Source organism: Myotis yumanensis, unplaced genomic scaffold, assembly GCF_028538775.1.
Source record: "Myotis yumanensis isolate MYYU_CA2020_CCGP unplaced genomic scaffold, mMyoYum1.0.hap1 SCAF_3, whole genome shotgun sequence".
Lineage (NCBI taxonomy): Eukaryota > Metazoa > Chordata > Mammalia > Chiroptera > Vespertilionidae > Myotis > Myotis yumanensis.
In genome coordinates, this window is record NW_027223754.1 from 99,049,084 (window position 1) to 99,071,664 (window position 22,581).

The 22,581-nt window shown below is 34.5% G+C and overlaps 1 protein-coding gene across 5 annotated transcripts in view; it reads left to right on the forward strand.

Moving 5' to 3' along the window:
• The window catches only part of NBEA (neurobeachin), a 975,192-nt gene that overhangs the window by 430,496 nt on the left and 522,115 nt on the right, over nucleotides 1–22,581 (forward strand). For all 5 annotated transcript variants that reach the window (XM_070409180.1, XM_070409183.1, XM_070409179.1 and 2 more), the window contains one exon: nucleotides 17,994–18,055. In XM_070409180.1, the coding sequence (XP_070265281.1) occupies nucleotides 17,994–18,055 (62 nt within the window). The remainder of the gene's footprint in view (nucleotides 1–17,993; nucleotides 18,056–22,581) is intronic.

The window sequence follows — 22,581 nt, forward strand, 5'->3', positions numbered from 1 at the left end:
ATAGTGCAGTGAAGGCCTGTGGTGGGGGGATAGGGTGGTGGGAGTCAGTGGGGCAAAAAAGGGGACACCTGTAATACTTTAAAAAATAAAGATAAATTTAAAAAATAATTTAATTTAGAAAACCTAAAAAACAAAACAAAAAATGTGTTAGGCTTTGTGGCCGTACAGTCTCCATCAACTTTGCCATTGTAGTGAGGAAGTAGCCCTCGACAGTTTGTAAAGGATGAGCTTGGCTATCTATACTAATAATAGAGGAATATGCAAATTGTCCGGGATGCTGTCACAGTAACAGTAACGACCAAACAGCAGGCTGCATGGGGCAACCAGGCTGGCAGAGGGGTTAGTGAGGGATGACCAAAGGACTGAACAGCAGGCTGCGTGGGGTGACCAGGCCAGTGGGGGGGGGGGGGGGGGGGAGTGCAGTTAGGGGTGATCAGGCTGGCAGGCAGAGGTAGTTAGGGGTGATCAGGCTGGCGAGGGTGGTGGGCAGTTAGGGGCGATCAGGCAGGCAAGCAGGTGAGCAGTTAGGAGCCAGCAGTCCTGGATTGTGAGAGGGATGTCCGACTGCCGGTTTAGGCCCGATCCTGGGGAACGGGCCTAAACCAGCAGTCGGACATCCTCCCAGGGGTCCTGGATTGGAGAGGGTACAGGCTGGGCTGAGGGGACACCCTCCCCCCCCCCCCCCCCGTGCACGAATTTCATGCACCAGGCCTCTAGTGTTCCTATAAAACTTTATTTATGAACACTGAGATATTAATATTATATCAATTTCACATGCCATGAAATACTTTTCTTTTTTAAAAACTATTTAAAAATATAAGAACTGTTCTAAGCTTCCAGACCATATAAAAACTGGAAGCAGTCCAGCTGTAGTGATATTCAACCTGCAGGTAGTGATTTGTTGATGGTATGGTGCAATCAGTAAAGTACGCCGGGACAATATTTCTTAATGGCATTTCATAACAGCATAGCATAGATCAGAGTATAGGACACAGTGGAAGGAAGTGCTGGTGTGAAACATTTGTTTCACTTATATATACTGGATCATGATGTAAAAGGTATTGCTTTAGGTATAATAAATTATGTTTGCAATCACTAATCTGCTCTTTACCAGCAAAGATTTTTATACTATGCAGCAGTAAAAAAGGAGGATCTCTTACCCTTTGAGATAGCATGGAAGGAACTGGAGAGTATTATGCTAAGCAAAACAAACCAGTGAGAGAAATACAAGTATCACATGATCTCACTCATATGTGGAATCTAATGAACGAAATAAACTGATGAATAAAGTATATCAGAGATATGGAAGCATGGAACAGACTGTCAAATCTCAGAGGGAAGGTGGGGTCAGTGGGTGGATGGGAAGAGATTAACCAAAGTATTTATTATGCATATATGCATAACCTATGGACACAGTTAATAATGTGATGAAGACCTGGGGTGGGAGGTTGGTGCTGGCTAGAAGGGTCAATGGGGGAAAATGGAGGGATATCTGTAATACTTTCAACAATAAAGTTAAATTTTTTTAAAAAAATTTAAAAAGAAAAGCTCGAGTTTACACAGCTGTTTAGTTTGTACACTAAAACCAGATCTTCCAATTTCAGTCCAGAACTTCTTTGACTTAAAAACTAGATCTAGATTAAAGAATTATGTAATGCTAATAAAAATGCCTAGATCTGAGAAGTCAGGGTAAACCCAAATATTAAAATGTTTAGAAGGAGATATAAGAGCTAACTGGTCTATTACTACCATCCAGATAATTAGTAGTATCCATGTTCCATTGTGTTTTAAACACCACTCTAACTAAAGAGAATACATGTAGGCACACGTTTTCCTGGTCCATGATCTCCGCTGTCCAGACATGTTGTTCCTGGTGTCTAGTTTCAGAGATTGAGATCAGGCCCAGGGCTTGTCACCCTTGACCATAAGTTTCCAGTCTGTCTTTCTCAGGTATGAAAACACAATTTTCCACAATACAGATGCCCCTTAATTAGGCAGAGTTGCCACAATTTAGATGGGCTCAATCACAGAGAAATAAACCCTTTCTACAGTAACTCTTTCCCCAGACACCTTCTCATTTGCCAAATAAGCTTCTTTGGTTTCCTGTAATTATTTCCTGGACCTCCTGTCCTACCTCATACCATCCTCATATTTTCCCTATATATGGACTTAATTTCATTATGTCCTTCTGAAATTGTAATACTTCCATAAACAACTAGTTGTAGACCCATTATTGCAAAGTACAGTGGGATAGTGAGTTCATTTTTAATTTCTCTACTATACAGTAATGCACACCAAGATTGTGTTTTTTCAGACTGCTGAGATTTTGAATGACTAATATCATTTTTTATTTTAACTATTCTTAATCTAATAGGTTATCTGATCTGATACCTTTGTGTAATTTTTCCAGAGGATTAAGCTTTTCTTCCTGTGTCCTTTAAAGTAATTTTTCTGTGTAGCTTCTTTGTTTTCACAGCTGTATTTTGTATATACATTGCCCCTCCATGTAGAATCAGTGCTTTTAATCTGTATTTGTTTGGTATCCAGCTAAGAGTATTTTCTAGGTTGTATATAAAATGAAGTCTATTGTACATAATATAATCCATGGAAACTACAGTTTAGACTCATGATACTGAGTCTTGCTCTTAAAGGATTATTTTCTTCTCCATGTGGAAATATGACCTGTTCACATGACATACATGTTATCATCCATAATTAAAATGTTGCTGTCAATATTCTCAATAGGGTTGTTTTAATTATGCTAAATTCAATCAATGATTAAGCATATTATTTTGACTTTAAAATTAATTAATTGAAAAGATACATGTAATTTCAACAACTGTACATTGCAACATTTAAACTAGAAAATATTCTCACATTAAGGGTGTTTTTTGTTTTTACATTTGTTTTGATAGAGAAAACTTGGGGTTGTCAGAAGTAGTTGTTTATATCAAATTAGACAGATTCTGTTTTACAGATTGAATAATAACATTTGTGATTGTTGAACTTATATTGATCTCTAACTCATTTTTCCCAAGAAATTAATAACTGATCATTACTTCAAGGTAAATATTTCCTGTTGTTATTTCTCAATTCCACGATTTTCTTGTATTTACAATGGAATTTCTTTAATAACATTGTTTGTCTTGCTTACCAAGTCAACATCCTATAACAGTTCTGAGATTACACTTTTTCTCATCACATTAAAATGATCATTTTATCTGCCTGTATTCTCCATTAGAATGCAGGCTTCTCTAGGACATGGGGCATATCTATTTCATAATTGTGCATGCCTTATAGTAAGTATGCAGTACTGTTTTTAGAACTGAATCATCGAATGTCCTTCATTCCTCCTCACTTTTTGACAAATATTTTTTAAGGCCATTTATTTCATTCCATTTTTTAGATTTCCCAATTCATACTATTTCTAAAGAAAACTGTTACTATTTGTAATAGATCTATTTTTACAAGAAGGAATAGAAGAAATAAAAGCACCATTGCTTTTAATGTATAAGTAGGTTTAATATTTTATACTTGAAATGTGGGTTTTTTTTAAATTTCAAAACAATTCACATGACTTACTTACTATATCATTATTAGATCATATTCTGGTATCTAACCATAAAATTTAACTCCAAAACATCACTCTCAATGCAGGTAGGTGTGAGTTGGATAAAGGATGTAGCCTAAATAATCTTGTTAATGCACGTTCATATAAGCTATAACATGTATTCTCAACAAATTCTTGGATAAAATCACATGTTTATAGAGGAGAAACCAAGATGGCGGCATAGGTAAACACCTGAAATTGCAGCCTCGCACAACCACTTCAAAAATACAACTAAAAGACAAAACGGACATCATCCAGAACCACAGGAAGGCTGGCTGAGTGGAAATTCTACAAATAGAAGGAAAGAGAAAAGCACACTGAAACTCAGAGGAGGTGCGGAAGTAAAGTGCAGAGGTACGGAGGCACACGCGGAAAGAGCTGGCAACTGAGGACGCAGTTGTCTTTTTCAATCGGGAGGGAGACACAAGCTCCGACTCCAGTTCCGGGCGCGTCTCTGGGGACCCAGACTCATACAGGAAGAAACTGGACTGTCTGGCAGCGGGCGGAACTCGAGGGAGGCTTTCTCTCAGAGGTGCTTGCAGCAATTATCATGGGACACTGAGACCTGGGACCTCTTAGGGCAGGACTGAGGATCAGCCATAGCTGTTTGCTCTGCCCTGTTGATTCCCTGAGACCCCACCCCACCCAGGCTGTGTGCAGAGGCTTTTGCATATGAATGGCCTGGCCCTTTGCAATCTAAAATTACCTAACAAACTGAAGCTGGGTCAGAGAGACCCAGAACATCCAAAAGAAGGCCAGAGGCCCCAAAGCAGCTTGCATTGCTTCACAGCTGGGCCTCATCTAGGCACCTCCAAATCCCAAACAAAGAAGAGGAATCTGCAGATCGCCCCATAGCTCCTGTTGGGTAGCCTCAGGCAGAGGCTAAATTAGCACCTCCTTAGAGATCCAAGAGCCAGTGTACCCAGTGGTCAGAGTGGGACCATCCAGATTACAACTCCTCAGATCCATAAGGGACACACTCAGGGGGCAGACTCAGTGAGCACCAAAGCCCCACTGAAGCAAGTCTTGCCCCAGAAGGGTGTCTCCAGCACAGAAGTTCTCTCACCGTAGACACAGCTGAATCTCACAGCCAATTGGCCTGGAGGTCAATTCCTCCCAGTGATGCCAACTACAATAAGGCTTAACTACAACAAGACTGTGCACACAGCCCACAAAGGGGTGCACCAAGAGTGTCCACCTCAGGTAATTGGGGAGGCTGAGCCACTGGGCCCTATAGGACACCTTGCACAGAAAGCCACTCTATCAACACAGGGAAGCAGCCAAAATGCAGAGACAAAGAAACATGTCACAAATGACAGAAATGGAGGAAAGCAAACTACTGGATATAGAGTTCAAAACCATGGTTATAAGGTTACTCAAGAATTTTCTAGAAACCGCCGATAAATTTAGTAAGACCCTCAATAAGTCTAGTGAGACCCTCGAAGATATGAAAAAGGACCAACTAGAAATTAAGCATACACTGACTGAAATAAAGAATATTATACAGACTCCCAACAGCAGACTAGAGGATCGCAAGAATCAAGTCAAAGATTTGAAGTATGAAGAAGTAAAAAACACCCAACCGGAAAAGCAAAAAGCAAAAAGAATCCAAAAATATGAAGATAGTGTAAGGAGCCTCTGGGACAACTTCAAGCGTACCAACATCCGAATTATGGGGGTGCCAGAAGAAGAGAGAGAGCAAGATATTGAAAACCTATTTGAAGAAATAATGACAGAAACCTTCCCCTAACTGGTGAAAGAAATAGACTTACAAGTCCAGGAAGCGCATAGAACCCCAAACAAAAGGAATCCAAAGAGGACCACACCAAGACACATCATAATTAAAATGCCAAGAGCAAAAAACAAAGAGAGAATCTTAAAAGCAGCAAGAGAAAAACAGTTAGTTGCCTACAAGGGAGTACCCATACGATTGTCAGCTGATTTCTCAACAGAAACTATGCAGGCCAGAAGGGAGTGGCAAGAAATATTCAAAGTGATGAATAGCAAGAACCTACAACCAAGATTACTTTATCCAGCAAAGCTATCATTCAGAATTGAAGGTCAGATAAAGAGCTTCACAGATAAGAAAAAGCTAAAGGTGTTCATCTCCACCAAACCAGTATTGTATGAAATGCTGAAAGGTATTCTTTAAGAAAAGGAAGAAGAAGAAAAAGGTAAAGATAAAAATTATGAACAACAAATATATATCTATCAACAAGTGAATCTAAAAATCAAGTAATCTGATGAACAGAATAAATTGGTGAATATAATAGAATCAGGAGCATAGAAAGGGAGTGGACTTACAATTCTCCGGGGGAAAAGGGTGTGGGGGGTGCGGGAAGAGACTGGACAAAAATTGTACACCTATGGATGAGGACAGTGGGGGGAGGGAAAGGGCAGAGGGTGGAGTTGGAACTGGGTGGTGGGAAGCTATGGGGGGAAAAAGGAGGAACAACTATAATAATCTGAACAATAAAGATTTAAATAAATAGGGAAGCTGGTTGTTTAAAAAAATCATATGTTTATAATAATTTCTTTGATTTATGAGAATATCTTCAATGTTGTAAAATTTAAGGAACTTTCAAGTTTCAAGGACCTCCTAATTTCTAAGAATGAATAAATCTGGACTAATTACTCATCTCTATTTAATACTTTGCCTTAAATGGAGAATTCAGTAAAGAAAATTCAGCTTGGGTAAAATTGAACTATTTGTTTTAAGCACAGATAAGGAACTTTGTGAAGGTCTAATATATATTTTTCACAGTACTTCAACGATTTCTGTGTATAATTATTGGATAAAGTTAATGTGCTCTTGAAGATAACTGGGATTCACCTGTTTGACCTCTATTTGAGCCTACCTAAACCTGAAACTTTTATGCTGTGTGCCTCTATCACAATTATAAAATAACTAGAGGCCCAGTGCACAAAAATTTGTGCACTCGGGGGTCCCTCAGCCCGGCCTATGCCCTCCTGCATTGTGGGACCCCTCAGAGGATGTCCACCCCAGTGGGGACCCTCACCCCATGGAGGTTTGGCCAGCCTGGATGAGGGACTGATGGGGGGTCCCCACTGGGGTGCCTGGCCTGTCTGGGTGAGGGGCTGAGGGCCATTTCCAGGCTGGCCAAGCACCCTGGCGACGTAAGCTCCCAGCCTCTCCTTTTTTTTTTTTTATTCTGGGATTTATTTACCTTCTATAATTGAAACTTTGTTGCCTTTAGTGGAGGCCTGTGGAAAGCTTGGCTTCCTCCATTGCCAGGGGCAACCCACTCCTGCTCGCTCCAGCTCTGTGGCCACGGCCTGCTGAAAGCAGGTATCTGGGGTTTGTTTACCTTCTATAATTGAAACTTTGTTGCTTTTGAGTGGAGCTCTGAGCCAGCGGCAGGCTGGCTTCCTCCATCACTGGAGCAAGCAAGTCTCCTGCTCGCTCCAGCTCTGTGGCTGCCAGCCGTCATCTTGGTTGGTTTAATTTGCATATGGTTGCTCTGATTGGCTGGTGGGCATGGCTTAAGGCATAGCGAAAGTACAGTCAATTTGCATATTTTTCTATTAGGTAAGATTTTATTTTACCAATTATGTTATAGTTTTTTATCTTTGACTTCATGAGTGCATGATCAAGAAAAGTGACACATAGTACTTACATTTTGCATTATATTTAAGTATTGAAGAGAAATGAGCCAATGATTTCCTGAATCCAAAAAATAAAGAACTTAAAGGTATATATTATTACAAAAGCAACTTTAAATTTATTTGAATTTGAGAACTTAAAGATATTAAATGTATTTATTTGAGAATACAAATGAAAGCCAGAATTTGGTTTGTTTGGAGCTATAACACAAGTGATACATTTATTTATTTATTCATTTTATATGTTCTAATTGATTTCAGAGAAGAAAGGAGAGGGAGAGGGAGAGAGAGGTAGAGATAGAAACATCAATGATGAGAAAATCATGGATCGGCTGCTTCCTGCACGCCCCCTACTGGGGACCCAGCCTGCTACTCAGGCATGTGCCCTGACTTGCAATCAAACCGTAATCTCCTGATTCATGGGTCGACGCTCAATCACTCAGCCACAACACCCTGGCCAAATTACACATTTATACATACAGTGTTTAAAAAATGAATCCTATATTTTATAGAATAGTTATTTTTAATATAAAGGCATTAGTATAACCATTTTTACTCAACTGTAACTATTAATGTAATTTGATTGTGTGACTATTTATCTGAGTATTTTTTTACTCTTTTGATTATTAGTATTTCTTGAAGTGAAATACATGGCTAAAACAAATATATCATTCTCAGTAAGAATGGGACCGGAGTCTTTCATGGATTATGTCAAAATTTGAACCAATATAGTTTAGTAGTTTTAGAATTTGATTGAGTTTCTTTGGAATTTCAAGAAGCATAGTGAGAGCAGAAGAAAGTTGGTGCAGAGGAGTGATATAAAAGTTGGTTCAAAAATAAAATTTAACCCAAAGACAATTGAGGGATCCATATGACTTATGATAGTGAAAATGTCTCTTATTTACCTTATTTCACACTTATTCATTTTTGTTGCGATTAAATCAGAAGTGAAGAAAAGGGCAAGATACTCATTTCTGTAGTGGAAATTTGAGACTAATACTATGAACAAGAGTATTTAATAAAAACCTCAGAAATGATTGTTTTAAGTTATTTTGAAGAATAGAGTTTTATTGTAATTTTTTCAGTGTAATAGCACTAGACTTTTTTTAATAATATATTATCTTTTTAACTGGACTGTTAGTTACTTGAAGTCAAATACTGTCATCTCTCAGGTTTACTTATAGTTCCTTAAATAAACTATTTAAATGAACATGTCTTAAGAGTCAGCCTACTCAAAACGTCAATAATCCTAAGTGATTTGGAAATTGTAATCTATTTTTTAGTATGTGCAAATGAAAAATAGTACTTCAATCAAATCTGCAAACAGAAGTTAAAGTCACAGGATGACATGAAAAAAGTGACATTGGACTCAAGAATTTGCCTGAATATTTCCCTTGACATGATGTTTTTGATGGACTTGCACAAACTTGGTTACTAAAGCATGTAACAGAGCAGCAGTAGTGTTTCACATGTAATAGGTATCAATGCCATGAGACTATCTCTTCAGTCCCTCTCATATTAAATCATATCACCAGTAAATATCTGTGTAGGAACTATCACTATAGCTTCATTTTTTTTTTTTTTGTAATCTGTTATTCTGTGAAAATTGTCTATGGAATTCCAGCTCAACAACAACACAAAAAAATGTTAGCAGAAGCAAATCTATAAAAAATAAAAAAATATCCAAGTCAATAAGATTCCTAGGCTGTATCAACACAATGATTGAAAAAAGAAACAATTTAGAGAAACAATTTCAATAAATTAGTCAAAATGATTATTGGGGTATTGCATAACTGCAGTTTCAGTTAATTCTATTTCTGAACTATTTAAATGTCCTAAGTTTACACTTTCAAAACATTTAGCCAAACATTTACACACAGAAATAGATTTTTATTTCTTTTAAAACATATGGAATTTCCATCGGGAAAATTACAATATCAAATTACTTTGGAATTGTAATTAATATTAATGATATTAATTTCTTTATTAATCTTTCAAAACATTTCATATAAGGGAGTATTACTAATTTCTGACTTTTAAAATAGGAGTCACATTTATTTTAATAAATGCCTGAAATGCTTTCTTTAAAACCTTAGGGCCAGTTGTGCCTGTAATTCAGATATTTGGGGATTTAAGACAGGTAATAAGTACCTATATGTATATTTCATAGCATCTTCAGGGGGGTCTGGGATAGCTTGTTAATCAAACACAATGATTTGTTTCCAGTAATACATAGAGATATTCACACTAAGTGGGATAAAGATTTTAATAGAATCACATTAGGTGAAATTTTGCTGATAACTGGGTTTGCAATAACAAAAAAGCTTTTTTCAGAGATTTTTTGGGTTTTGGAATATAAAATATCATAGATATAAATCTAAAATAATTTCCCCTCCAGGTTTAAAAATCTATAGATGTATGTGTATGTGTGCATTTGTATGTGTTTTCTCTCTCTAACACACATACACACCCACACTCATGCCTTGGAATGAGTCAATAGTTTTATTGGAAGACAGCGAAGCTCATATTATTATACATTGTCTATGATTGATTTGACCTTACAATAGCAGGGTTGAATAGCTATGATAGAGACTGTGGCCATCCAAGGCTAAAATATTTTATTTGTCTGTGACTTTACAGAAAATGTTTGCTGACTCGATATATATGATATATCCTGAGACTTCAGTATTGTGCCTATTCTAAAGACAGTAAAATTTCCATAACTTAGTTTTTAGTGAAATAAAGTAAATCAATGAATGAATGGATTTACTGTCTTTATAGGATTTTTAGGGAATTTTTTCAGTTAAAATTTAGAATCTAAATATAAAAATAAACTATAATGGTTTAATTATGCTTAAAAAGGCTTTTCTTAGTAACTGAACTTAACATTATTTTAGATATTTTAGTTGCTTTAAGGTAATATTGCCACTGTTTGCATTTATAATGCATTTTTAAATTAAAGTAAAATCTCTAAAACAACATAAGACCAATCTTAAATTGTTGAGTCGAAAGAGTAGTTAGTTATACTACATATCTATAAATTTTAGCAATAATAAAAATTTTAGCCATTGTTATTTTAAATGATGTTTAATATTGTGTGTTTTTTGGGGGGGGGGAGGGTCTGGTTTTTGGTTTTAAATTAGAAAGCCAAATTAATTACTTGGTTTGCTAATTTTAAGTTTTAAGTTCAGATATCTTAAAAAATTATACTGAAACTAAGTTTTTATAGACAGGAGCATATCACAATGATGAAATAGGAAAATAAATTGCATGTTCCAGATTTGAAAAGTAAAAGAATATTAAAAAACAAGAAATTGTTAGTATGCTTATAGAGATATGTAAATATTGCAGAAGTCTTAAAAGATATACATTTATAGTTTTGCATTGTATCTTAGAATGCTTCATGACACAATGTGAAAAATACATAGAACAGAGAATTTCAAACCAATTATCAGCTATACTTCACTGAGACTAAAGCAAATGAAGCATAGTGAGCATGCAAAATTCCTTTCAATGTCTATGTTTTTTTTCATTATTTATTACTAAAATGAAACTATTTCAGTGCCATTAGTCTCCACTAATTTGGAGATTTAAAAATTTAAATCATTAGGAATTTATTTAAAAACTTAATAGTCCAGGAAAGACTTGGTTTTTAAAATTCAAATAATCAGACTTGTCATGTCTATTTGATGGAAAATAAAGTAATGTATTTTACTATGAGGAGAAATAGAAAAACTAGATCTTAAAACTGTACTGGTACAATAACTATTTTTAATATACATACCAGTGAGACTAATAAAAATGTCACAATTATATTTTTTTCAATACCGTGTTATCTATGTGACTTATTTCTATCTGGTTTGTCAGAGGTACCGAAAGAATAAATCAGTGATTCCCAAAGTGGGCGCTACCGCCCCCTGGTGGGCACTGCAGTGATCCAGAGGGGCGGTGATGGCCACAGGTGCATTTGTTTTAACTTTTTTTGTATTACCTTTCTATTCTGAGTTCAATAAATAGTTTCATAATTTCAAACTTCAATGTTTCTAATTTACACCTTTCTTTACTATATTTTACGAAAAAGGTAGAAACATTAATACATATATCTTTCTTTTTAATTGCTATTAAAATTTTTAAAAAATTAATTTCCAGGGGGCGCTGAGTAATGTTTTTTCTGGAAAGGGGGCGGTAGGCCAAATAAGTTTTGGAACCACTGGAATAAATCATCATATGTAAGAAGAAGGCGGCCAGCAGGACAGCAGTGAGGAAGAGAGTGTGAGTGAGTGGGAGCAAAAGGGGAGTGTGTGGATGTGGTGTGTGTGTGTGTGTGTGTGTGTGTGTGTGTGTGTGTGTGACAGTTAGATCATTCAGGACTTTCAGGGGCTGATGGACTGGGCTCTCTTAGACAGGGAGCCCCTGCTACCACTGCAAGCATTTGTGAGGAGGCCAGCGCTGCCACAGAAACCACACCATCTTGAATGGATTTAAAAACCAAGTTACATCTACACAATGGAATACTACGCTGCTGTAAAAAAAAAAAAAGAAGGAATTCCTACCATTTGCACCAGCATGGGTGGAACTGGAGAGCATTATGCTAAGTGAAATAAGCCAGTCAGAGAAAGATAAATATCACATGATCTCACTCATTTGTGGAATATAATGAACAACATAAACTGATGAACAAAAATAGACTCAGAGACAGAGAAGCATTGAATAGACCAGTGATGGTGAACCTTTTGAGCTCGGCGTGTCAGCATTTTGAAAATCCCTAACTTAACTCTGGTGCCGTGTCACATATAGAAATTTTTTGATCTTTGCAACCATAGTAAAACAAAGATTTGTATTTCTGATATTTATTTTATATATTTAAATGCCATTTAACAAAGAAAAATCAACCAAAAAAGTGAGTTCGCTTGTCATAGGTTCGCCATCACTGGAATAGACAATTAAACTTCAGAGGGAAGGCAGAGGAGGGGGTTGGGGGCAAGAGATTAGGCAAAGGACTTGTATATATGCATATAAGCATAACCAATAGACACAGTCAGTAGCGGGGTGAGGGCATGTGCTGGGGGCTGGGGTGGCCAGGGAGAGGTCAATGGAGGGAAAAGGAGACATGTAATACTTGAAAGAATTTTTTAAAAGAATAAATCATAATCTCAAAATTAAGTTTTTTTGCCTATCTTTATTTCTGATTTTGATCAGATTTAAACTCAGCACTTTCTTTCTGCCAACCTGCTCCTTCATTTGTTTCCTTATCTCAGTTAAAGGTATCATCACTCACACTTCGATTGCTCCTTTACTCTCTACTACCCTTTAACCTCATATTCTGTCAAAAATATTTTATTGTCTCAAGGTAAAATGTGTTTCAAATCTGCATTGCCACTACCTTCATCTCAGGCCTTCATTATCTTAACTTGACTTTGCAGTTCATGTTTCTTCCTATACCACTGAGAGAAAGAGATCTTTCCAAATTTGACTAGATTCTATCTACCCTTGTTTGAAATCTCCACTGGTTTTCTGTTGCCAATAGGAAAAAATATGCCAATTATGGCTCTGCTTCTGTCTAGCTTTCTGTCTTCATTTAAGCTCACCCTCTTTCACATCTGCACTCCCCAACATAACATTCCAACTTGATTTTACTAGCTATTTCATGTTTCTTTATACCTCTAACATTTTTCTTTCACCTCAATTGACTTTCCCTTCTTTCCTTCTTTTATTCAGATAAGCTCAGGATCATCCAATTCAAATGTCACATTCCTTATTAATTCTCCAGAGTTGCTCTTGGCTCTTCCTGTTCTAACACTTTGTACTCTCTCTGTACCTCCTAGGATTGTATATAATGATTTTGTTCATATAATCTGGCCCACTTTCCTTACTTCTTTTTATACTTAGTACTTGGCATGGTTTCTATCCCAATAGACATGTTCAATAAATGATTTTTGAGTCACTTGGGCTCTTCCTCAAAAAAAAAATACTTATTTTCCTCAAAAAGCTTATATTTTTAATTTATCAACTACAGTATTACTCTTTGAATGATGTTTTCTAGATTTATTCATTTAATTGGTTCTTATTGAGAATGCACTCAGAGCACCACCCTAGTCATGGATGTCTACTGGTCTCCTCCTTGGAAGAGGGCCCTTGCTGAAAGATAACTCTGATGCTACTTAAAAGATGAATTCCACCTACGAATATGATTCCTTGCCGTTGCTGTAATGCTTAAAACCTTTCACCTCCCACCTTGAGGAACATCCTGCTAGAGATGGACTTTCTCTACACCATTTTAAAGCTCTTTTATTGATCCTCTACTTCTACAGGTACATAAAGTCAACCTACACATTGACTGAAAAGAGCCTGACAACTTTATATTAAAAGATGGTCACTGTACCTTTCAATGTTCTTTGTATCAAAGAAAGATAGCTGTGTTCCAAGGTCAAAGTTTAACTTTACACTCATTTTACAACTTAAGTGTTTGTTTTTTGTTTGTTTGTTTTAATGGTGAGAGAGTGTAGTTCTGAGAGTTAAAGTGACTTCTTAACCCTAGTAAGGGTGAGCCCAAAAGAACTGCCAGTGTTTTGGATAACCATTTACTCAGCTCCGCCCATTTTTTGTTTGTTGCCTGGATCTGCACCACCTCAAATTTGTCTACCTAACTAATCATCTCAAGTACTTGTATGTTAGCCACTCAGTTAGCCAACCTTGTCTTTCAACAAAGTAGTTCATAATATACTCAAAAGCTCATACTACCCAGTTTGTCTTACTATATATGAAATATCTCCAATATATATAGGCCTTTTTCTCTCACATGTTTGTTATCTACACTCCAGGTATTCACTTTATACTGGTAACCTGGTACAGTATACAGTATTGAATTAGTAGTTCTAGTCAGAATATTTATGCTGGTGAATGTATATTTGCTGAAGAAAATGTTCTATTAATTGGCCAATACTTCTAGATTCTGCTGTAGAGGCACACATGTACAACTCCTTTGGGGACACTTTTTTAATTGAAGGCAGGAAAAGTCATCATGAAATAGTAATGCCAAAACGGAGCCATAAGATCATTTCCCCATTTTATAACTTGCTCTAAAATCTTCCTTTTAACTTTCAAAAAACATTTATAATTTTATTTCTTTCAATCTTTATCTATCTTTGAATTGTAGGCTAGCCCTCCAGTCCCACTTTCAAATACCCCCTAAACTCTAAGTCATCCATCTCCCAAGGAATAAAGCCTTTCAAAAAAATATTTTTTTGCTCTCTGCTCCTTCTGTACTTCTTGATTATGGTTGTGCTTGTTGTCCCCATGTCTGACCAATATATGCTATTTTTTCCAAGAAAACTGTCAAAATCATCCAAGTTGAAATTAAGCAGTATGACCTTTCTTAGTCACACATTTCCATCCTATTAATGTCAACTAATTTATGTAACTCTACAGCAAACATGATAAGAGCTCCCAAGTTAGATGACTTGAATTCAAGTTCCAGTTCCACCACTTACTGAGTGAAACACCTTGGGCTAGTAACTGAGTCTTTTCATTTTTTATCTATCACATGAGTTAACAATAATTAATTCAGAGTTAAGACAATCGAATGAGATAGTGTATATGGAAGTGATTGTAAATAATAACGCTCAATGTAAATGTTGGGTAATCTAGAAATTGGATTAATGTATGGAACATGTGGAAGGTGTATCAGTGGTCCTCAAACTACGGCCCACAGGCCACATGCAAATACAAATATTGTATTTGTTCCCGTTTTGTTTTGTTTTTACTTCAAAATAAGATATGTGCAGTGTGCATAGGAATTTGTTCATAGTTTTTTTTTAAACTATAGTCCGGCCCTCCAAAGGTCTGAGGGACAGTGAACTGGCCCCCTGTTTAAAAAGTTTGAGGACCCCTGGTAGATGATGTCTTGTTCATTATTGTAAATTCCTGAGTGCAAACACTATACTTTGCATATATGAGGAAATATCAAAGAAGTGAATTTGATTATGAAATCCTTGCCAAAGCCAAAAAAGAAAAAACTCAACCTGTTTAAGACACACACTTATAAGATATATGCTTTATCCATTTATAGCCAGCGTTATTTTTAGCATCATTAGGAAATTTGGCTATTTGAGCTTATGACTAAAGTTATACAAAACCATTTTTATAATTACATCTTAAATTTTTAAATATGAGTGTGTTTTTTTATTTAGAAAGTATACAAGGACAGAGTGTTATCAGACTGCTTTATTTTCAATACCACTAAAAAAAATATTGGAGTTTACCGGTTTTTTTTAATAATACTTTTGTTAACACTTAGAAATAGTTGCAACCAAAGTGATTATAAAATTTTTGAAGGTTGGTAAGTCTTCCAAAATTGCCTCTACTGTGTTCTCATTGTCAAGGTTAGTGTTTTGTTTTTCTTTTGAAGAGAATCTATTAATTAATATTGTTTAAAACTAATTAGACAACATATTAGTTTAGTAAAGGTGTGAGTGTCTGTGGAGTTGAAATCACAGTGGCCTTTTTCAAAATACTGAGAGTACTGTTTATAATCTGCAATTTTTCTATCCATTTGTTATAATTTTCTTGGAACAAAGTATTGATTGAGCATTTGTTTATATTTTTCTTATGATAGTACTTGTAAAAATTATGAATGTTTTTGTTATGTGGAGATTTTATTTTGATTGTTCATTTAAAACATTAGTCTGTGAAAAATGAATGTAACTGCATGTTTTTCCTAATTTTTACTTCAAGTTGTTATGTATTTAAAAACTCCTAATGCACATAACATATATGGTGAATGATTCTTTGTATAGCCACTTCAAATAGCCTTGTAGTCTAATCATTCTTTATATAGCCTTACAGTTTAAATCTAAATTCATATGCAGTACATATCTTAATTATGATCTTCTTGCTATGCATAGTCCTTTGGCCTTTTACTTAGTTTTTCTGTGTCAGAATTTCAAATAGTTGAGTAGCCAACAGGTAATAAATGTCCCATTTAGCTTCTTTCTGCTCTAGCTCCTGAGCATGAGAATTGCTGATCAGTTATGCCAATTGTCTCTTAAATGAGCTTCTCACATCTGCCTCTTATTTCATTAGTTAACTGTCTGCCCAAAGATCGGATAAGATGGAATACTAGCACCTTTTTACAGCTTGTTCTATCTGTACAATAAGGGTAGGGTCATCAGCAGAGTGGACACAAAATGGTATTTATCACGCCCTACAACAAATATACATGCTAGTGTCTAGAAAGCAGTTGAAACTGTTTATTGAAATCACCTTAAGACAGTGATGGCGAACCTATGACACGCGTGTCAGAGGTGACACACGAACTCATTTTTTTGGTTGATTTTTTCTTTGTTAAATGGCATTTAAATATATAAAATAAATGTCAGAAATATAAATTTTTGTTTTACTATGGTTGCAAAGATAAAAAAATTTCTATATGTGACACGGCACCGGAGTTAAGTTAGGGTTTTTCAAAATGCTGACACGCCGAGCTCAAACGGTTGGCCATCACTGCCTTAAGAAGACAAAAATTACTGGTTTTGCTTCAAGTCTCCATTTAGCCACCACTAATGTAAGACGATGGCATTTCTTACTGTAAAAAGCGTATAATGATTACATTTGTCTTCATATAAAAAGAAAAATAAACTAACAAGTTAATTTAAAAAAAACAGTGACAAACTTGTAAAAGTATACTGTAAGTTAGCAATTTGTATCATCATTATTAGTATACTCTCAACCAGAGGTTATTACTTCTTGGTTAATCTTCCTCTATGTTGACACTTTTAAAAAGTACCAATCGTGATCTGCTTTGTTACATGTTATACAGCAGTTATCATTATTATTGGAAAAAGTATGGATGATTAGTTAATGTTTATAGGAATAATATTTTCTTGCCTATGGAATGAGAATAAAAATAGTATATAACAGAGTTTAAATGAAAATTAAATGAGACCATGTACCTAAGGCACTTAACACATAGTGCCCGTCACATAGTAAGTGATCAATGAATAGTAGCCATTATTTCGTAAATATTTAATTCCCCCCCCCCCCCCCCATATCTGTTCAGAGACTTTGGAAACAGAACACTGGAAGATTTTATAAGTGTTGTTTAATATGTTAATTGTGTAAAATTCCATTTCCAATATATTTAAAATCATTTAACAACTGACAACCAATGCAGAATTACCTATTTGCAAATTATTTTAATTTTTCCTTTTGGAAGAAAATTTAGGTAGATCTTCAATGATTATTGTTCTGTGCTTCAAGAAAGAATCACATAACAAATGTCATTGTAATGAAAGAAGGTCTAACTCCCTCGTCAATTTTGATAACTATTCCCACCTTGTTTAAATATAAGAAATGCCTTGACCAAATAAATAACCCAAACATGAGGTCAATTTAAAAATTGACTTAAAAATTGACATTAAAGATATTTTTTACATCATGAATACCTGAATATTTAAAAATTAATGCTATAGAATATGTCAATGATAAAGGCAAGATAAGTGGTGAAGGAAGGAAACTTGAATTGGGGAGTAAACACACAATACAATATACAAATGATGTATTATAGAATTGTATACCTGAAACCTAAGTAATTTTATTAACCAATGTCACCCTAATAAATTCAATAAAGTATATGTTAGTTAATGTGTCCATTTATGTTATTTTAGGAGTTCTAAAGTTAAAACTATATCATGAATTAACTTGGAATGATAATGTGTCTACCATTGTAATTTCATTTTTTTTAAACCCTTCTTTATTATAGGCCTTGTTTGTATGAAGTCCAGTACTTCTGTGGTTGAGCTTGTTATGCTGCTTTGTTCTCAGGTACGAAATCTCATTCACTTGATTTTTTTGTATGTCTCTAACAATAGAATGATTATGCATATATATGTATATGTTTATATATTTTAAACTTTCATCTATCATCTCATAGATGAAAAAAGTAATTTATATTGAGATATACTTATATGTAGATGATCTTACCATGTATATATTGATTTAGTCTCCCTCCCCCTTCTTCTACTCTCTGTAGCTTTCTTATTCTTTTCCACCCTTCCTATCCTGCTATTGTTCCCTATCTTTTTATCTCCATATATATATACAAAATTTGTTATTTATCTTTTTATATCCCATCTCTTAAAGATGATACAATAAAATTTATCATTTTATTTTTTATTATTAATTGCATGATTTCTTCTCTGTTAGATTCCAGATAATGAAAATTAAGTTGTTGTTTTTTTTTTTATGCAATAGCCAAAGTATAAATACAGCTCATCAGTGGGTTGTCTTTGATGTGATACCTTTCTCTTTTCTTTTTTTAAGTGGAATTTGTATATTTCAGTGTAAATTCTACAAATCTACTTGTCCTTTTCTTTAGTAATCAAAATTAAAAATAGAATAGTAATTGTTGGATATTTTTTCTTCCTAGCAATTATAATAAAATTAAGCATATATATATTACATTTTTCTGATAACTAAATTGGGTACCTAATGGTCTTTCTTCTCACCAGCTCTTTCAAGTATGTTTGTGATTCTGATTTTTAAGTATACATATTTTGTAATATGAGAATGAGAAAAGAGGTTATTTATGTTTTGTAATAAGTATTATTACATTTATTCCTAGTTTCCTCAACAAAAGTAAAGTACAATTAAACAGTTTCTAGTTACTGACCAGAGGTTTGCCTAAAAGCTGACTCCCAAATAAAAAAACAATATGGCTTCAGTAGATCCTGTAAAACATCAGCAAAAATAAACCAAAAACTTACCGATTGATTTCCAGTCTTCAGGTTTACTTTCTTCAAGAATATGTTCATAGGGAAAATCATTAGGTCCATTTCCCCCTTTTCAGCCAGCAAGAATTTTAAAAAGACATTAAAGAAAACAGCATCCCCAGCAGGAGTTCATCTTCAAGGCACTTGAAAATTGTTACCTAATACCTGAGTCCTGAGTTCGAGAGACATTCTGAGAGATCTATCTGGACCTTTTAGGATCTTAATGATGCACATTAAAAAAAATGCTTTTATGAAAAAATAGCTTTAAATTCCTTTTTCCTTAGCTCTGGTTTTCACTGCAGTTGAGAGAAATAAAGAAGAGTGTAGCATTAGGGTCTAGTGTCTTTGATGGCCTCATCATCTAATCATAGGTTTAACATTACTCATTTGCTGGCTCCAGGAATTCCTGCCATTAAAGGCCCTAGAGATGAAACTTTGCCTCAGATATTGATTGAAAGGAAGAGTGAGAAATTCAAGCTCTCTGTGCTGTGCACTTTCTTTCCGTGTTTCAGCAAAGCAATTATAAGCATGTCTCTCAGTTTGATTTTTAAGGTGATTTTAAAAATAATTCAAAGTGCACTTAAATATTTCAAGTGGTTAATTGATTAAATACACCTCATGGAAGTGACTTAGAAATGTATGTTTGTTTTTTAAAAAAGCTCCAACTGTATTATTTTCTCTTAAGCTCAAATGTTGCTTTTCACAAAATATTTTTAAAGAAGCAGATGAGTAATTTCTCTTTTTAAATTCAGGTGGGAGAAGTTTATATTCTACTTCAAAATTATAAAACCATCAACCATTGTTGTAGGTCATTAATTGTTCCATGGGTGTATATAAAACCTTGGTTTTAAGGACACAAGAAAATGGATGCCTTAAAAGTTTCTAAAAATAATCTATCATTGTTCTTTACTAGTCAAATGCAACATGATTTATATTCTAGTTTCACCCATTAGCAGGGCATCCCATAGCAGTAGCAGACTTCTGATGAAGAGAAATAAATATAGTTAATGCTGCTGTGGGAGATTGCTTGGCATAGCACTCTCCAAAGCTGGGTTCTCGTCTACAGGCCTTAATGCATCTCTTGAACAATGGAGCTGATCCCTGTAGAATTAGCACAGTTCTGTAGGCTGTGTTTGCGGCAAGGCAGAAGGCAATCCTAAGAAATCTTTTAAGCTGCAGAGTTCTGAGTTGTACTTACATTTTATTTTACAATCGCCTCTTTTAAGTATTGATATTTCCATGTTATTATGATGAGCAGTTATTACTACTAATAAAATATTTAAAAATATGAATGAATAATATCCTACATAATAAAGAGCTAATATGCTAATTAGACCAAACAGCAGAACAACCGTCTGGACATCCTTCCGGCCAACTGTCCAGACGACCTTCCAGATGAAGCTGGGGCTGCGAGGGCCAGCCAAGGCAGCTGGGGCTGTGAGGGCCAAGGCCCTTGCATGAATTTCATGCATTGGGCCTCTAATATATATATATATATATATATATATATATATATATATTAGGAATTACAGCTAAGATGTTATCCACACTGTGATTTAATTCTTGGTTAAAATAAACTTTTAATGCTAATGGAATATTCCAGTATATTTATTTGCTTAAAATGTGCTTTACTTTTTTCCAAATTTATAAACCACTGAAGAACAAAATTTTGTTGAGAATGGGTAGCTAAGGATTGAAAAAGAAAAGGAAAATGTAACATTTCTTGCAGCCCTTTTCTTTTATTTGCTACAACACATTAAATGCTTTTATTTTTTGTGCTTTCCATTTGGGAAATTTCATGTTAACTACTCTGATAATTAAGGATATTAGTTTTCTTTCTTATCTGAGCTCCTGATTAAACTTACTATTACCAGTGGTTTGTGTGCAAAATATGGTCTGAATTTACATGAGATCACATTACAAGTGTCTGAAGGTACTTGTCAAGAATAATTCAGTTCATGTGGATAGCCTTTTCAGCTCCAAAGGACATGCCATCCAGTCTACCCCCACCCCTACCAGTGGAATTTTTGGTCTCTGTAGAAAACATATTTTATATTTTAAGAAGCTGTTAGCATTGCATTTATTTTTCCAGAAATACCCAAAACATTTTTTTACTGTGTTTTGGATACTTTGCTTTTCCATGTAATATTTATGACACAAAATTAAATATTAATAATTGACTATTCTTACTCTCTTTTAATTTATATTAAAGTTGTACTTAGCATCTTTGGAAAAAATGATTTTCTGTCATTTGTAAAATAAAAAAATCAAGATAGATATTATTTTGGAAAAAAACAGTGTTTAATAATTTAAATATGATGTTTTCTACAGTATATCACTGGTCTAATGCTGTCTTCTCTAAACTTGTTTTAAGTTTTTAAAATCAGGGTTATCCTATATGTGCACCTTATTTTACATTGTGTTCTGATTGTGTTGTGTTCTTTGATGAATAGCAGATTTAGTTTTCAAGTAAACTTTTCTAGGTACTGTAATAGTTTCTAATTATTTCCAGACTTTTTTTAAGAAGTCTCCATCAGAGGTACTCCAAGAAAAATGGAGTGATGTTATCCCATAGGATTTCTTTAAGTTTTCATAAGTAAAGCTTAGCAGATGTCATCAGCATTTTTCTATGCCTTATCTGTCAATAGAAAATGTTTTATAAGTTGAGAAACTTTTATGTAAAAAATAATGTCTCTCAGTATTTAAGTACTTGCTGACTTGAAGCACTGATTAAGCAAATGTAGGCTTAATAAATTATTTTTAGTCTCATTAAAAACCCAAACATGGATAAGTGACATAAAGCAGAAGTCAGCCTTGCAAGTCTCCCTAGGATCTGTGTATGAAGTTATTAACATGAATTATTTTGTGGTTTTGTTTGCCTTTCTTCTTTTCTAAATACTTTATATACTTAAAAAAGGATTTTAGTGACTTCACTGATGTGATCAAGGCCATAACCCAGCACTTGAAAATGAACCACAACTGAAGAGCAATCTTCCTTTTTCAAATGATTTGGCCTTTGAACATTTAAATTTTTCATTTTTCTTCAATATGATACAGTTTAGTCAGATCGTATGAAGCAGAAAGCCATACTTTTCATCTAATTATGATAAATCTAACATTGAAGTACAAAGACACAGATAAGATGAATATGACGGTCTATTAAGGACTATTCACTCATGAGTACTCAGCATTGAAAAGATTTTCGGGGTGTATAATAAGAAGATTATGAGTGTAAAAAAACTAGGGATGGACTAGATTATTTTTTAAAGCATCTTTGGAAGTAAATTCTATTTATCATGAAGAAGTTATATCATGTTTAGTTATGTAATTTTGTTACTTTTTTAGCATTATGATGGTTACTAAAGATTTATTAATACATTTTTCTATTTCTTAATGAGTCTAGTGCTCATCTACAAAGTTGCCCATTATGTAGCTCAATTTGAAATCAATAAAGAAAAAAACTATGGCATGGTATTTTAAATTGAATGTAATTAAATTCTACCTATGTATGGTTTCAAACGTTGATCCTATAAACCAAGAATAAGATTTTGTGGAAGGTTTTACTGAGATAGTCTAAAG